The 15,529-nt window shown below is 37.5% G+C and overlaps 1 protein-coding gene across 2 annotated transcripts in view; it reads left to right on the forward strand.

Annotated features, from left to right (window-relative positions):
* Positions 1 to 15,529, forward strand: part of CRB1 (crumbs cell polarity complex component 1) — a 97,206-nt gene that overhangs the window by 62,178 nt on the left and 19,499 nt on the right. For both annotated transcript variants that reach the window (XM_027666044.1, XM_027666045.1), the window contains exons 7-11: positions 1,500 to 2,050; positions 2,445 to 2,610; positions 5,263 to 6,169; positions 7,147 to 7,275; positions 10,240 to 10,366. In XM_027666044.1, the coding sequence (XP_027521845.1) occupies positions 1,500 to 2,050; positions 2,445 to 2,610; positions 5,263 to 6,169; positions 7,147 to 7,275; positions 10,240 to 10,366 (1,880 nt within the window). The remainder of the gene's footprint in view (positions 1 to 1,499; positions 2,051 to 2,444; positions 2,611 to 5,262; positions 6,170 to 7,146; positions 7,276 to 10,239; positions 10,367 to 15,529) is intronic.

The raw sequence follows: 15,529 nt of genomic DNA on the forward strand, positions 1-15,529 counted from the left end.
TTATAAATACAGAGAAATGTAACAAAGTCATTGTAAACACAAAATACCTTTTTGAAGATTAATGGTTCTTTCTAATATTGCAGTTGTGGAATCCTCATTCCAGCAGAAATTTTGTTTTTACCCTCATGAAAAAATGTTTCAGTCTCTGATACCCCCTTACAGAGAACATATAAACTGACTTAATGCCTCAAAACACCAATTTCAACACGTATTTATTTCTACATAGAAGAGTTTTAATAAGTAGATGTAGATACATAGGAAATGTTATTAATAGAAATAAACTAGTTCAAATTTAATTATGAAATTGCCTGTTTAGGAACAAGTTAGGATTTATTCCTGTTGCTAAATAATATGATCATACCACATAGTAGTGCAGTGTGGTCATTAAGGGTCTGTTGGGGCTTCACAGTCAGTCCCTATTTTCACTGGGTTTTTTAATGTAGTCATAATAAAAAGTAGTGCTGCAGGCAGAAAGTTGGCCTATGAGATCTCACTCTAGGAGTTTTACTGCACAACGGAGGACTGAATCTTTAGCTATGTGAGCATTAAAAAAACAAAGCTTGGTTTATTCTTTCTATGAATTTGATATATTAAAAGTAGCTCTTGAAATTGTTTAGGCAGGAAGTCTATAATATTGAGGACAAGATCACAAAACTTACAGTGCAAAAATAGAAAAACTTTGTTGTTTTTTAATGAGGTGATTCATCAGAATAAAATACAGTTTTGGCTACATATTTTGTATCCTTACAAGTCTGAAAATCATTACTGAAAATAAGGAGTAAGGGAGAGAGACAGATGGTTTTGGTTTAATCATTTTAATTGATAAGCACAAAAAAAAAGAAAGCTTACTTGACGTAGGATCATTTTTTCCACCATGACACCACAGCACGATGGGCACTCACAGGACTTTGCAGGATTCATAACTGGATACAAGTTGATGTATATGAGCATATCTTGAGCCCCAGGAACAAAAAGTCTGGCAGAGAACTGGAGAGTCTGTGCAGCACCATGTAGGTGCCCTATTTATGCAGGACGATCAGCTTTCTGCAGTTGGAATCTGTGCAAAAAATATCACAAAATTCCAGAATTACAGTAACTTCCATGGTCATCAGAGGATCAAAGCAGCTAGGTTCTTTCCAAAATGATCTTTCGGAGGACCAGTCCATGAAACTATAGAAATCTGTCCTTGTTTAACCACTTGAAAACACAGCATTACACAGCACGTGATAAAGGGGAAAAATATGCCCAGTAATATAACATCTGGTCCTGTACAGGGGCTTAATGCTATGGCCATGGAGGCCAACAGGAATTTTCAAATAGAACCTATTTACAGCTGGATCAAATCTTTATTCATCCATAAATACAGGCACATCTTACTACCATACATAAACATTACTATAAGTAGTTATTTGATTGTTGCATTGGCCCCCTTGTTGCTTAGCCCTAACTATTTTATTTTTCTTCCTTTTTTTTTTTCCTCCCATATCTCCAATCTCAAGAGTACATTCCAGGTCGGTTTGGATCTGAGGACTCCTCAGGCTATGCTGCTTTTTCCATTGATGCCACTCAGAATGAGAACTTCATCATATCAATGTTTGTCCGAACACGCAAGTCTTCTGGCTTGTTACTGGCTTTGAGAAACAGTACTTACCTCTACATAAGAGTCTATTTGGAAGGTGGGAAACTCACAATGTCAGCTCTAAATTCCATTAAGTTATTAGGAAAACACTTTGTGAACGATGGAAACTTTTACCTAATAACATTAAAAATAGAACCAAATAAGATGGAATTGTTCCAATCCTCTCACTACCTAGGTTTTATATCTATTCCACTACTAACCATCCAAAGTAAGGATATTCTTTACATTGGAGGCCTACCAGACAACAAAGAAACTGATAGAAATGGCAGGTATTTCAAAGGCTGTATCCAAGATGTAAGAGTGAATAACCAGCCGCTGGAATTCTTTCCCATCACCAATCCACTGAATTCTCTTATCAACCGAACCCTTATTAATGTCACCCAAGGCTGCACTGGTGACAACCTCTGCAAGGTAAGAATGACATTTTTCAGAGCATTTTCACATATTTATAATGGGGAATTTATTTTATTTTTTTTTGTATGTTTCCACACATTATTTGATTATAATGACATCCTAGGAAAACAAGCAAAAATGCTAAAAGGAGCAGATTTTGTTGAGTTATGCTACATATGATCAATATCAGCAGGAAAATGTATTTGCATAGGGGAGAATTAAACTATTTTAAGGTTGAAATACTGTTTTTCACCAATTATTGAACACACTGTGCTGTCATAGTTCTCGTCTTTATCAGCTTCCATCTGAAATAAACAGAAAACTCCTTTTTGCCAAACAGTCCCCCATCCCTAGAGTTGGGAGGCCACCAAACTTTATTTATACTTAGGTTATCTCTTCTCTTTCCCCGTAGTCCAACCCTTGCCACAACGGTGGTGTGTGCTATTCAATCTGGGATGACTTCACTTGCACGTGCCCCCCCAACACAGTGGGGAAGGCATGCGAGGAAGTTAAGTGGTGTGAGCTTGGGCCCTGTCCTCATGAAGCACAATGCCAGCTGGTGCACCAAGGATTTGAATGTAGGTACATTTCAGTTATTCCAATCATCTTTGGAGATCAGCAAAATTTTCATCAGCATTGCCTTAAAACTAAATATTCACTGCCTCTGAAGTTCATTCAAATGTTATTTCTGTATTAAAATAATAACTATGTCAATTTTAAGTAAGGTTAATGGGAAGAGTCTGCCCTACCAAGTCCAGAAATTGTCAGACAGACACCCTGACTCAAACACTAATGTTTACAGGAGCTTTAATATTTACTTATTCAGCACAATTTGTTGTACAACAGTACATTGCCAGAGTGTGAGTGTACCCCTCATATTACCACTGCAAAGAGAGAAGAGGATATCCAGTGCTGGATTAACCCCAGGATGTTCTCCATCTTCCTGAAAAGACAAGATACATAACATACATTATATCATTTGATTTTCTTAAAACTTCAATAGCTTTGAAGAAAGTCACCTTAATACCAGCAGAACAGTTACTCCACTAGTGTGTTCATAAGAGGCACCTGCATAGCAAACAGTCTATTTGGACACTGATGAGCATTAGCTGTCCTTAGATCATTAGCCACCCTGCATATCTCTTTCCTTCTCCTTCCCACTCTGGAGTGGAATTAAAAAAAGCAAGTAAGGATCTTGAAGAAATATTTTTTCTTTTTGCTATCAAAGAAAGCCCTAATGAAGCTGTGAAGGAAGATAAATTCACACTCAATCTGATTGAAGCTGTTAGAATGGCTCAGTTTTAGGAATGAGAATGCTGGTCAACAAAAGACTTCCATCATAGACAGACCAATATGATGCTATTTTTATGAAGATTGTTAGAATCAGCATTGCAGGACTTGTTCAACTTTATAACTGAAATTAGAATAATTGCACCTTCTCTCATAGATGAGTTTAATGATAACATCAATATATGTTCTCTCATAAAATTTACTATTGCATATTATGGTAGAATATGAACATAGATACAGCAAAGGGAAAAATATCTGAACTGTTTCCTTCTGCTATATTCAAGGTCATTTACACTTTCAATATCTCAATGTCATCACTTTAAGATTTCTTTGCTGTTTTACGTGGCGACAGTGGGGAGTTTCCGTAATAGATATCCCAAAATTCCTGCAATATAGAGCTGCATTTTAAACTAATTGTATTCTTAGCTACAGGATAAACTTCTTGTTCAACAGATGGTAATAAAAGCTTTCCTGGCTAGTGAGTTCTCTGCCAGCCTAGTGTCTACTGATCTGGATACAATTTTAAGCCAAGGCAGCAAAAAAGCTGTTTTTCAGAGGCTGTGGCCACAGTTCCACCTAGATGGCTACAATTAGCAAGCCCTTTTGGAAGGCATATGCTCCATAAAGGAGAATAAAATATTACACAATACTCCATAAGAGAGAACAAAACATTACAAGAAGCTGATGTGGGGAACATTAAGTAACAGCAAAACTGTATGCCCAGTGGCACAACTGAGAGTAAAAGCACATCAAGGCAGCTTGCTGTGCTCAGGACTTTGTAAGAGTTCTACAGGGGTAATTTAGCTTTATGAGCTTAAAAAACCTCAACTGCTTTGTAAGACATTTTTAAAAAATCAGAAATAATTTGGAAAAATTTGGACTGATTTTTAGTATGATTTCCTCTGAGGAAGCTTTTTCTATGAGAAAAAACACTACATTTGATGCACCAGGAAATTTAGTTACACCTCTGCTGCCTTAGTATCAAGATATACAGTCAATAACTTCATACTGGGACTCCCAGGGGTTCTTTTCCTCAACACTTACTAAGCCTGCAGATAGTTCAGAAACCCACCTTATCTCAGTGCTAGGATCTTTCAAAGCTCATTTTTTCTGAAATACAGACAGAAGACATTCCTTCCTGTCTGTCCTCCCTGTCTATAATCCTCATAAATCTCAGAACGTGTAAATTTACAGCCCAGTGAGTTAGTGCGTTTTAGTAGAAACCATGCTAATGAATGATGTCAAATACCTTTGTGAAGATGTCCATAAAACTGCCATAACGTAGCCCATCAATTTTCACTCATAGCAGTGCAAGTTGAGTGCTGCTGCCCTCCCAGTCCCACCAGCACAGGCTCATTGCTGTCAGTAGGGCTGTGGCAGAGCCTACACAGCAGGAGAAGCTGGCTTTAAATGTGACAGGCATGGCTCTTCTTACATGGATTTCGAGGGGGCTATTTGTCAACTAACTTCAATTAAATTCATCCTTTTGCATCAGTGAGAGTAAATTGGGATCAATAAAATCCTTTCTAAAACATCTTAAGAAACACTTAGGAAAAAAAGAATTGAGAATAAATGCTCACCCGGTCCAGATCTGTCATGAGGAATAACTAGATCTCTGTACTTAAGGAAGAAACATAAAATGACAAATGTATGTCTTCTTTTGAAATACAGAGATGACACTAATGTAGAATCGTATATTAGAGCGTTGACTTGAGATGATGCAAAGCAGCACACTTTTGGTGTCAGTATAGCTGATGCTGGCACTGCCCTGTAATTTCCGTAGTCATAAGAGGCAGACAGGGATAACTGAAACACTGGTGGAATTTGATTGTTTTTCAGCAAATCCAAAAGGACTTACATGACAGGGAGCATGGAGAGATATTGTTCCACAGGTATTGGTTTAAAGTTGGACTGGTTTCTCAATTATTATCTTCGCACAGGTCTTGCTAACGCAGTGTTTAGTGGCCGGAGCAGCGCGATATTTTACAGAAGCAACGGAAAAATCAGCAGAGACCTCACCAATATCGTGTTTGGCTTTCGAACTAGGGACACTGACGTGATCCTGCTGTATGCGGAGAAGGAGCCAGAGTTTGTTATCATCAGTATTCACAACTCCAAGTTACTTTTTCAATTACAAAGTGGCAACAGCTTTTATAGGCTGACCCTTGCTAGTTCAGTTCCTGTGAGCGATGGGAAATGGCATCAAGTGATGGTCTCTATGGTAGAGCCCCTGTCCCAGTCCTCTAGATGGCACATGGATATAGATAACAAAAAAGACACTGCAACTAGCACAGCTGCTGCAGGAACCCTCAACTTTTTAAGAGAAGAGACAGACATCTATGTGGCTGACAAGGCTTTTGACAGTCTGGATGGCCTGCGAGGATGTATGAGCACCATAGACATCAGTGGCATTTATCTCTCATACTTTGAAAATGCTGACATCCCTACTAAAAAACCTCAAGAGGAGCAATTTCTCAAAATATCTGCAAACGCTGCTCGTACTGGCTGTTTGCAGGTAGATGTCTGCAGCTCAGATCCCTGTATGCACGAGGGGACATGTGAAGACTTGTACACTTCCTACCGTTGCACGTGTCCTGACGGATACACTGGCAGCCATTGCGAAGTCAACATTGATGAGTGTTCCTCAAACCCCTGCATTCATGGAAACTGCACCGACAGGGTCACCTCTTATGAGTGCAGTTGTGAACCTGGTTACACAGGGGAAAACTGTGAAGAGGACATAGACAACTGCCTTGGCCACCAGTGTGCGAACGGGGCCACTTGCATTGACGGGATGAATGGATACTCCTGCCTGTGTGCTGCTAACTTCACTGGAAGATTTTGCAGGTACTATAAACAAAGCTGATCCATATGATTTTGTCAAGTCTCTTCTGAAGGGTTATTACGTCACTGATGTCTCTGTTTTAAACACAGGTGTTATGCATGTTATATAGTTACATATTAGTTATGGCTGCAGAGTTGATGTATAAGGACTCTACAGTACAGAAAGCTGTATGGATCAATTAGATGTGGACTGAGGCTGAAGTGCTGGCAGCTCAGGCAGAGACTGATGAGGCAAGGGCAGAGGGTGCAAGGCATAGCTCTGTTGTTCTGCTGCCAGCATTGGTCCTTCGAGCTCTCTGATAACAGGATTACAAGTCTTTCAGAGCTTGAAAATACATGTGTTTTTTCGAAAAATATTTTAAGGTTTTAGAGATTTAAAAACCTTAAAATATTTTTCAAATAGCTCTAGAACTATAAATAAAGAAATTTGGAGCTGGTGGGTAAGAGAAAATAGCAATAAAAAGGCTGGCAAAGAAGTTTTTTCCTCATGTACAGCATCTTTGCTAAGTGAGTCTTCTCCTCTCAGTTTGCTTTCAGTCCAGCTTTCCTGGTGGCTGCAAACACCACATAGTCCTTTTTTTCCATCACTTCCGATACTCTCATTATTGCTTCTTATTGATCTCAGATTCTTGTCTGGAAACACTGCAGGCTCTTCCCTGACCTCTCTTCTCTTTTATTGCCCTTCTCTGCACACCATAAACTTCTAAGCATGTCCCATTGCTCTCACAGAAGGCAAAATCCTGTCTGGGTATCTCATAGAGCCACATTAGTAATGTAACTAGAATGATACTAAATTCATCAAATTAATAAAGTTCAGCAATACCTGTTCTGTGAGTCTCAAATCTCAGTTGCTGCTGTCACTCTTTTGGACAATATCCCAGGCAGTAACAGCATTGCTCCCCTGCTTCAGCTGAGAGAGCATGAGACATCCAGAAACAAGGGAAGTGCAAATAACTGCTGCTGCCTTCTTCTTTACCTAGATATAGAAGATTGCCATATACAGTTTGTGGGAATGAAGAGAGAAACCTCACATGTTTCAACTATGGCAACTGCACCGACCTGGGTGGTGAGCTGACCTGTGCATGCCTGCCGGGATTTGTTGGAGAACGGTGAGATGCTTTGTCGTGCAGATCTGTGTGGAGCAATTCTTCCACAAGCTGTTCCAAAAGAGTCCTGAGGGTAACAGCCATAGGGGTTTTGCCCTCCTGCAGAAATACAGACAAGGCAGATGTTTAAGTGTAGTGGTTCCTTGTTTGAGTGACTTTGAGTGACTCTAAAGTGAAGCAGTTTTACTTAGACAAAAATCACAAATGAATTCAGTCCAATGTAGCATCAGTAACTCCAGAGCAAGATATTAGTTCTTAAACAGCACTGAATGCTTGCTTCTCTGTGCCTTTTTTTTTGTCTTCTGTGCCAAATTTTTGTATGACACTCTAGAATGTTATCTTTCTATAGATGGGGACACATAAACACACATACCCTGCTCATATGTATAAATTAGCTACATACACTGACACATGAATATGCAAAGCTGTTTGATTTTCAGATGTGTGTTGTGAATATACAGTCTATGGGATGAGGTGACATACCTGGTGGTATTGCAGCACACTACTTTCTTACTGAATGCTGAAGTATGAAAACAGAATTATTATTTTTAGAAGAGGTTAAGAAACACTTTTTACATGTTATTGTTTAGCCTGAAACAGAGGGACCTTCCTCACAGTGAAATTTGTATCATCTTGTAACATGTTTTGCAATTTAATTACCATTTAATAATGGTCTACAAACAGCTCTAGAGCAGGGAGGGCTGACAGCCTCAGGGCATTAGGGGCTGTAAAAATGTAAGAAGGCATTGGTATGGTCTGAACAGGTAAGGGCATCTTTTGGAAAGTGAGAAAAGAAATACCATACGTACTCCTAGTGAAACTAGAATTACATCCGAGTATAATATCGAAAAGTGCAACTGGAGCAAGCTATAACACAGAGAAGTTTTCAACAAAAGGTTTTTGTTCTCTCAAAAACCTATGAGCCCACTGATTTTGTGAAAACAGTACACTAAGGTATAAAAGACAGTTGAAATGAAAATTCCCACCCACTCAAAGCACAGTGTTGTCAGCAGACACATCTGTACTGCACTGGTAACAGCAGGGTTGTCTTTGTGCCACCTCACATTCAGCAGAGGTGAAAAAAATAAACTAAAATTAAATTCTAAGAAGTAAAAGCATATTCGTAGATACTTCTTCACTGTGTATATTTCTTGGGAGTTTAAGGTAGAAGGAAATTATTTTTTTCCTTCTTCCTTCCCCTGCCAGGCAACTTGCTAACTACAGCTTTGGGAATGAGTGTTCCTTACATCCATCCCACTGGCTGGCAATAATCTCTATTTTACGGTTCCCATGATTCTCGTATTGAACACAGCCATGTACCAAGCGAGGCACACGCTAACGGACTATCACAGCCAGACATTCTTCTCCAGCGTCTAAAGTTGACTGTTTGTCCTCTTTTCCTTCAGGCTGCCAAACCATAAACCAGCGGTACTTCTGTGGCTGGAGGTCTTAGTATACCAAATGAGAAAATTTCACTCCTTTTTTTTCAGAACAAATTCAAATATATCAGTTAATAAGAAAATTAAAACCAAACCCCTCTGTACATTTATGTATTAGATTGATAAAGCAGGCATTTTCCTTTAAGACAATATTTCATCCCTTAAAAAGCCACTGATACACCGTATAGAGAAAACAGTATCTTTCTATGTCAATCAATTGACTTGGGATCACACACACACACACAAAAGCCCAATAAACAGGTAGAAAGGGAAATAAGAAAATATTACTTTTCATAAAAGGAGACATAGCTGTCTCTTGAAAACAAATTTTTCATTTAATTCAGGTTGGGACATTCAAAATTACCTAAAGGGAGTCAGGTCTTTAAATGTTCCTGAATATCAGTTGGATTCAGGTGCCTGGTTCCCTGGAAGATTTGAGGGTTGTTGGGTTTTTTTTAATTTACATAAGTAAGTTCATAGCTATACAATTTTTATACACTGGATAAATACTTTAGCTGTTTGAAATACATGAATATAATTTACCATTTAAAGAAGCCATTGAAAAATTTTTAGAGATTAATAAAGTAAAAGTGTTTAATATAAAAAACTGCCCTTCTCTGATGTAACACTAAACTTCTATTGCACAGTTATGAATATGATTGAACAAAGCAATTCCTTATAACTGAGAGGGAGTTTCTAACATACTTCTTCTTCAAGAATAAACCTGCATTTTTATCTGGAAAAATTAGGATTAACTGTTAGCATTATTTAATGAAAGGGAGCAGGGAATTAAAAGGGAGCATTGTCAGGGGACAAAATCACCAAATCATTAATAGCTTTCAGATAATTTTAAACATTCCTTATTATCCTTCCATTGGTCACCTTGAGAAATTATGAGAACTCAAATCTCCTTTATCATCAGAATTAACTCAAAAACATTTGATGATACATATTATGGCTTTTAAAAGCCTGTTCTACACCATTCTTACCATTTTTGGGGCCCAACTCAGAGAGACTGGGTAGAAGGTTGTGCTGGAATCTACTGATATTCCAAATTGAGGGGAAAAAATAAAAGGGAAAACAAAAAACAGGCAGGTGAATATTTCCAGGAGCACTCAGCTGGGAAAAACACACATTTGTTTGACTTATATCCAGATTACTGAGAAGGAAAATGTGGCCTCAGCTTCCTGGAACAATGAAAAGGATAAGCAAGCTGTCAGCAGGACTTGTGCCAGAGTTAGCTCTAAAATCACAAGCTTTCATTACACCTTGCTAAGCACCATTAACCATGAAATGCTTTACAGATATGAAATTGCCTGGTTAACTATCTGTGTTTAAAAATAATACAGGAAGTTCAGGATTTGAATGTGACTAATCAGGTAGTTAATAAAATCATAAACACATGTGGAAATATGCCCCAGAGCATCTTCCTCTCCCTTCCCCCAAAAGCTTTTGAATTAAAAATATGTCTGTCTGACGCATTTGATTCGTGATTTTGGAGGCTTAGAATTTGCAGTCTTTCCTCTAGGTGTGAAAAGGACATTGATGAGTGCAGCTCTGACCCATGTCTGAACGGGGGCCTCTGCCAGAACCTGCTCAACAAGTTCCACTGCCTCTGCGACGTGAACTATGCTGGGGAACGCTGTGAGATAGATGTAAGCGACCTCTCCTTTTTTGTCTCTTTATTGTTGTGGCAGAATCTCTTTCAGCTTCTCTCCTATCTTATTCTACGAATGGATGATGAACCAGCAGTCGAGTGGGGTGACCAGGAAGACTACTAAGCAATCTTTAAAGTTTTATCTTTTACTGCAGGAGAAGATGCCTTGACCAAATAATTTAGCAAAGCAATACAAATATCAGAGTTTTGAAACTTGTTTTATATTTCTTTGAATGGTTTTCTATTAACCACTTAGTTTTAGAATAAATGTTAGTAAATATTAAAAAGTGTTTCATCCCACCTTCACTGGAGCATTTCACTGCATAGGCACTGCCACAGGGTGACACTGGGACACACTAGCAGGCAATTCATGTTAACAAGAACTCTCAGATTTACTGACGGTGGCATTCAAACTCTACTGCAACAATAGAGTGACAAAGACCCACTGCCTTCAATAAGGCTAATTTTACATTAAATCTTACAGATGGTCACTATCTTTATGTCACACACCACATTCATTGCTGTTTCTTGGGCAGTTAGGTCTCATGCCTGTGAAATTGTGTAGGATATTTTTGGATAATTAGATAATGGTTTGGATTAGCAATTGACAACCTGCTGAGGAGGCTCCCACATCTATTTGAATTAGTGGCAATCCTGCACTGATATCACGAATCCTGATCCTCTGCTCCAGTAGCCTGTACACCTCCAATACATTATCCTGAGATAAAATACAACCACCTCAACCTTTACCATTGTTCCCTTTTCAAGAAAGGCCCAGTAAGTACCTCAGACTTGAAAATCATAGATTTGTTGTTTGTTTAAAGATTTCTACAACTTTAAGTAAATCTGTGTTATTGATAATAGATGAGTGTCATCAGACAAAAATTATGGGATTTTTCCTTCTTAGGAAGCAAGCAAGGTAATTCAGTTGATTGGTTGTCCATGGATTCTTAAAAGAATAAAAATAAGGGGCCTGAAAATTATAAACACAGAAGGTTTGGCAAAAAATAGCAAAATATCAGTGTAGCTGCCTTTGAGAGTACAGACACAACTGAAATACATTTTTAAAAACAAAACAGTAGTAAAAAGTAAATTTTTGTTAAGTTTTGGTTTTCTAATAATTCTTTAAGGCAAAAATCCCCCATTTATGAATGGTGAAACCATCTCTTTGGGCACTCCTTATCATATTTGCATAAATTCTGTACTCTTACTCATTTGAATAGTGTCCTTGAATGAGGATTTAAAAGAATAAGCATGTATAAGGTGGTTTATTATTAAGAGAGTATATAAGTGAGATGTGAAGGATATAGTAGAAGCCCCTGCAAGTGGATATGACTTCTATTTTTTATTTTCCACTTTCATAAATGTCCCAAATTCTGTTATTTCTCTGAATACCATTCAGTACACAATTGCAGCAATGTCTGTGCTATTAAAAAGCCTACTCCTATTTTCAGGGGGAGGAAAAAAACTGAACAAACTTTTCTACACATTTGTGGGAAAAAATGTGATTCATCCCTGTGCTATGTCACATATTCCTGTTTCAAGCATCTGCCTTAGTATAAAAATTAAGCACAATATATTTACTTATAATAATTGTATTCAAGGATAATTTCTTTACTGTCTTTATCATACCCGAAAAGTGATTGGGGAAATTTTCTTGTTAATTTCTTAATTAAAAAAAAGCCAAACCTAAAATATATATAAAAATAATAATGTAGCAAAAAAATCCTTTCCTCTTTGAAAGCAGTCAATAAACACTAGATGAGAATGCATGTTCCAGCACCAAAGATGAAATTAATGTAGCGGGGTCAGAAACAAAAATGCATATTCTATCAGATGTAGGGCTTAGTTATCTTACTTACTGGGAATCACATGTAATACTCAGAATTGTAGAACACCAGCAAAGAGAAAAAAAAACAAATCAAACTGCATTTTGGATATTTTTTTTCCCCAATGAAAATATATTTTTGGAAAATTGCTTTTTACTCCAGATAAAATAATGAGGTCAAACTTATGTTTTGGGTTGCTTTTATCTTTTTTTTTTCATTATTTTTTTTTAAATGAAATCAATCTTTATGTGTGAAATGTTTGCCTTTGGGTTCAAAATATCAATGACAAAACAAAATGAAAACATTTACCTTGTTTAGAGTTTTGTCCATTTTCTTTCATATGGAAAAATTTAAAACAATAACATATTATACTGGGAACTTTATTCCAAACTGTAGCTTTCATTTAATCATAGCTAAAAACATCACTCGCTGCAGTATTACTGAAATAAAAAACGAAAAATTTAAACACAAATAACTTGAAATGAAAGCTATCATATTTCAGAATGCTAACTAAAGGCAAAGAAGGAAGAAATTTTAAAAATTCAAATGAAAAAGAGTGCTGCCACTAACCAAACCAAAATTTTTTTAAATAATTAAAATTAAGAAAATCACAATAAAGTTTTGGGTTTTTGAACTGTTATGTACTTTATAGAATATACACTACAGGACACACTACATTAAGCAGAAATTTCATCCTAGTGCTAATGGTGAAGAAAGGTAGAAATAATACATGTAACAACAGTGCATCTGTCCCACTATAGCTATATAGCTATATAGCATAATGTGAAAAACAAAGAACACATTTGTATAGAGATTGCAAAACTCTTTCAATACTAGAAACTTGATATGAGTGTACATCAAATTTTAAATACAGGTTTTATATGAATTTACAGCAATATGCAATTTATTAATCTAGATTATATTAGCAGAGTTCACTCTTTCTTTTACTGAATACACTCACCTGTAAATGAATTCTTTCCTTCCTCTAATGCCTTGTCATCATGAAACATCCCCTGACCTCAGAAATGTTGCTCCTTTCCTCTTTGTACTTCTGTATCCTCCACGTGTACATAACTTTCCTACCTTTATACACAAAATAAACCTTCTGCCTTTGTCTCTTTACGTCTGCTCCTCATTTTCTGCTGTTGACTCTGTTCATTTGCTTTCAGTGTGCCATGTTTTCTGAACACTTGCACTTCAGAGGAACACCACACAAAACCTGAGGCTAACTCATCCCAGTGTGTTCTCCAGGAGTGCTGGCACTGCAAGGCCAGGCAGGTGCTTCCCAAAAAAGCTCTCCAGCCACTTGAACCACCCCAGCTGCAGTGCTGTGTTACCGCTCAGGGCAATCACTTCTGCCGGGTAGCTCTTGGTACCCTACAGAACACAAGTAAATTAACAAGCCCCCACAGCAACAATTCAGAGAGGAGCAGATTTTATCCACCCGCCTTAGTGACTCTTATTGCTTGGCTCCTCCTTAGGCACAGCCAGTACTGAGAAAACTGATGGGCATCACAAGGTCTTTGTTGCCCAATTTTTGTTGGGTCATCCCTTTTCATCCCTTTTCACTGAGCTATCGTGGCCCATAGGCTGGACCTGTCACACTCAGAGCTCTTCCAACACATCCAGTGGAGAACAGACTTGATATTTTTAGTTTTAAAAGTTAAAAAAATAAACAAATTCCAGATTAATTTATATAACTTTCTTCTCTATTTTTTCAAGAGATACAGGTGTCAGACAACTAAAGGGAACCAGGTCTAGAAGCAAACATTAAAAAATAGCTGGATGAATATTAATTCTAAGCACTAATCTTTTTGTAAACACATCCATTTGCTAAGATTTTTTAGAATTCAAGGGCTTTAAAAGGCCATTATTCATATTTAAAATTGAGTTCTAACAGCAAAACATTCATACATCTCCAATGCTGCAATTGTACTGCAGATCTTTTGATGGTTGATTTTTTTTTTTATTTAGAACATAAACTACATGTTGAGTTCATGCTTTTGTGAAAATCTCATTATTCAACAAAAAAAAAAAAGGAAAAAAAAAATTAAAAACACACTCCTACCACTTTGGGCATTGAGAAGAGCTTGGGAAACCATCATCTTAATATACTCAGAATTAGATGAGGGACACAAGAGGTATGGGTTGTGATGCTCAGTACTGATATTATCTGTAATGGATCCCTTTACGATACTACAATTCAAATTGTTTTTCAGATGCCAGTGACTGTCATTCAGAAAGCTGAGTAATGATAAGTAACAGTGTTTGGGCTTGAGGTAGAATTAAGATTTCTAAAAAGAAAGGAAAGACAGCAGTGATGGAAGGGAGAATAAAGGGATTTGCATCAGCTGTGGGATGAACGAAAGCATATTCTTCTGTGTTTGGCAAATTCATGAGAGGTATTCCACTGAGGAAGTATATACAGGGAATGGTAGATTTGCTTTATTGACCATTTCTACTTCTGGCCCTTACAAAAACAGGCTCTGACTGACCCTCCTCTACAGGCATAATCTGAACTCCGCCAGCAGTATCTTATCACAACTTTGACTAGAAAGAGCCCCTGTGTTTGTGTATTTGAAAATATCCTTGATGATGTATGCTTTTTTAGATTCTCTTACTCCCAGATTACTGAAGAAACTAGATCCAATCATTTACTCAGTGCATGTGAACTTAAAAATGGGAAAAAAATCTGCTTCAAACTAGCAGTGATGAAATAAGGTTTCATTCTTTCGTTGCAAATATTTTTCCTGGCCTGACAGCCAAAAGTTCAGCCAAGAGGGCACTTTACTTGTATCTATTAACCTTCAGCACTTGAACTTATATATTTTAATCTTGAGTTAGTGATTCTCCCAAAAAGAAGGGAACTTTCATTTGCAATAAGTTATTCAAAATTTCTACTTCAAGAACCCCAAAGCCTGGTCCTAAGAACTATAACCTTAAAGGGCAATGAAAAAAACCCTTCAACAAATCTTTCTTTCTGTGTTACTGAGACTACTATTACTTTAAATAGATTTCCAGAGAGTAAAAACAAAAACCAGGGTTGGTTGCTCATTTTACTTTGTGTTTGAAGCGTGCCCCAAGGCCCCATTAGACTCAGGAGCACACCCTGCAGCGCTGTGTTCTGCTGGTGCTGGCAAAAAAGCACCAACTTGGTGAACAGCTCCCTCCATACTTTGAAATTGTTTCTTGAAAATGGTCATCAGCAGCACCTTTGGGACAGCACTTCCTCACAAAGCACACCCTCTCCTATTGTATACATGAATATATGTGATACTTGAAAGGGGTGGTGGGTTTCATGTCCCAGAATTGAAGTTCTCTTTAGTTCACAG

Source organism: Corapipo altera, unplaced genomic scaffold, assembly GCF_003945725.1.
Source record: "Corapipo altera isolate COAL_440 unplaced genomic scaffold, ASM394572v1 119, whole genome shotgun sequence".
Classification (NCBI taxonomy): domain Eukaryota; kingdom Metazoa; phylum Chordata; class Aves; order Passeriformes; family Pipridae; genus Corapipo; species Corapipo altera.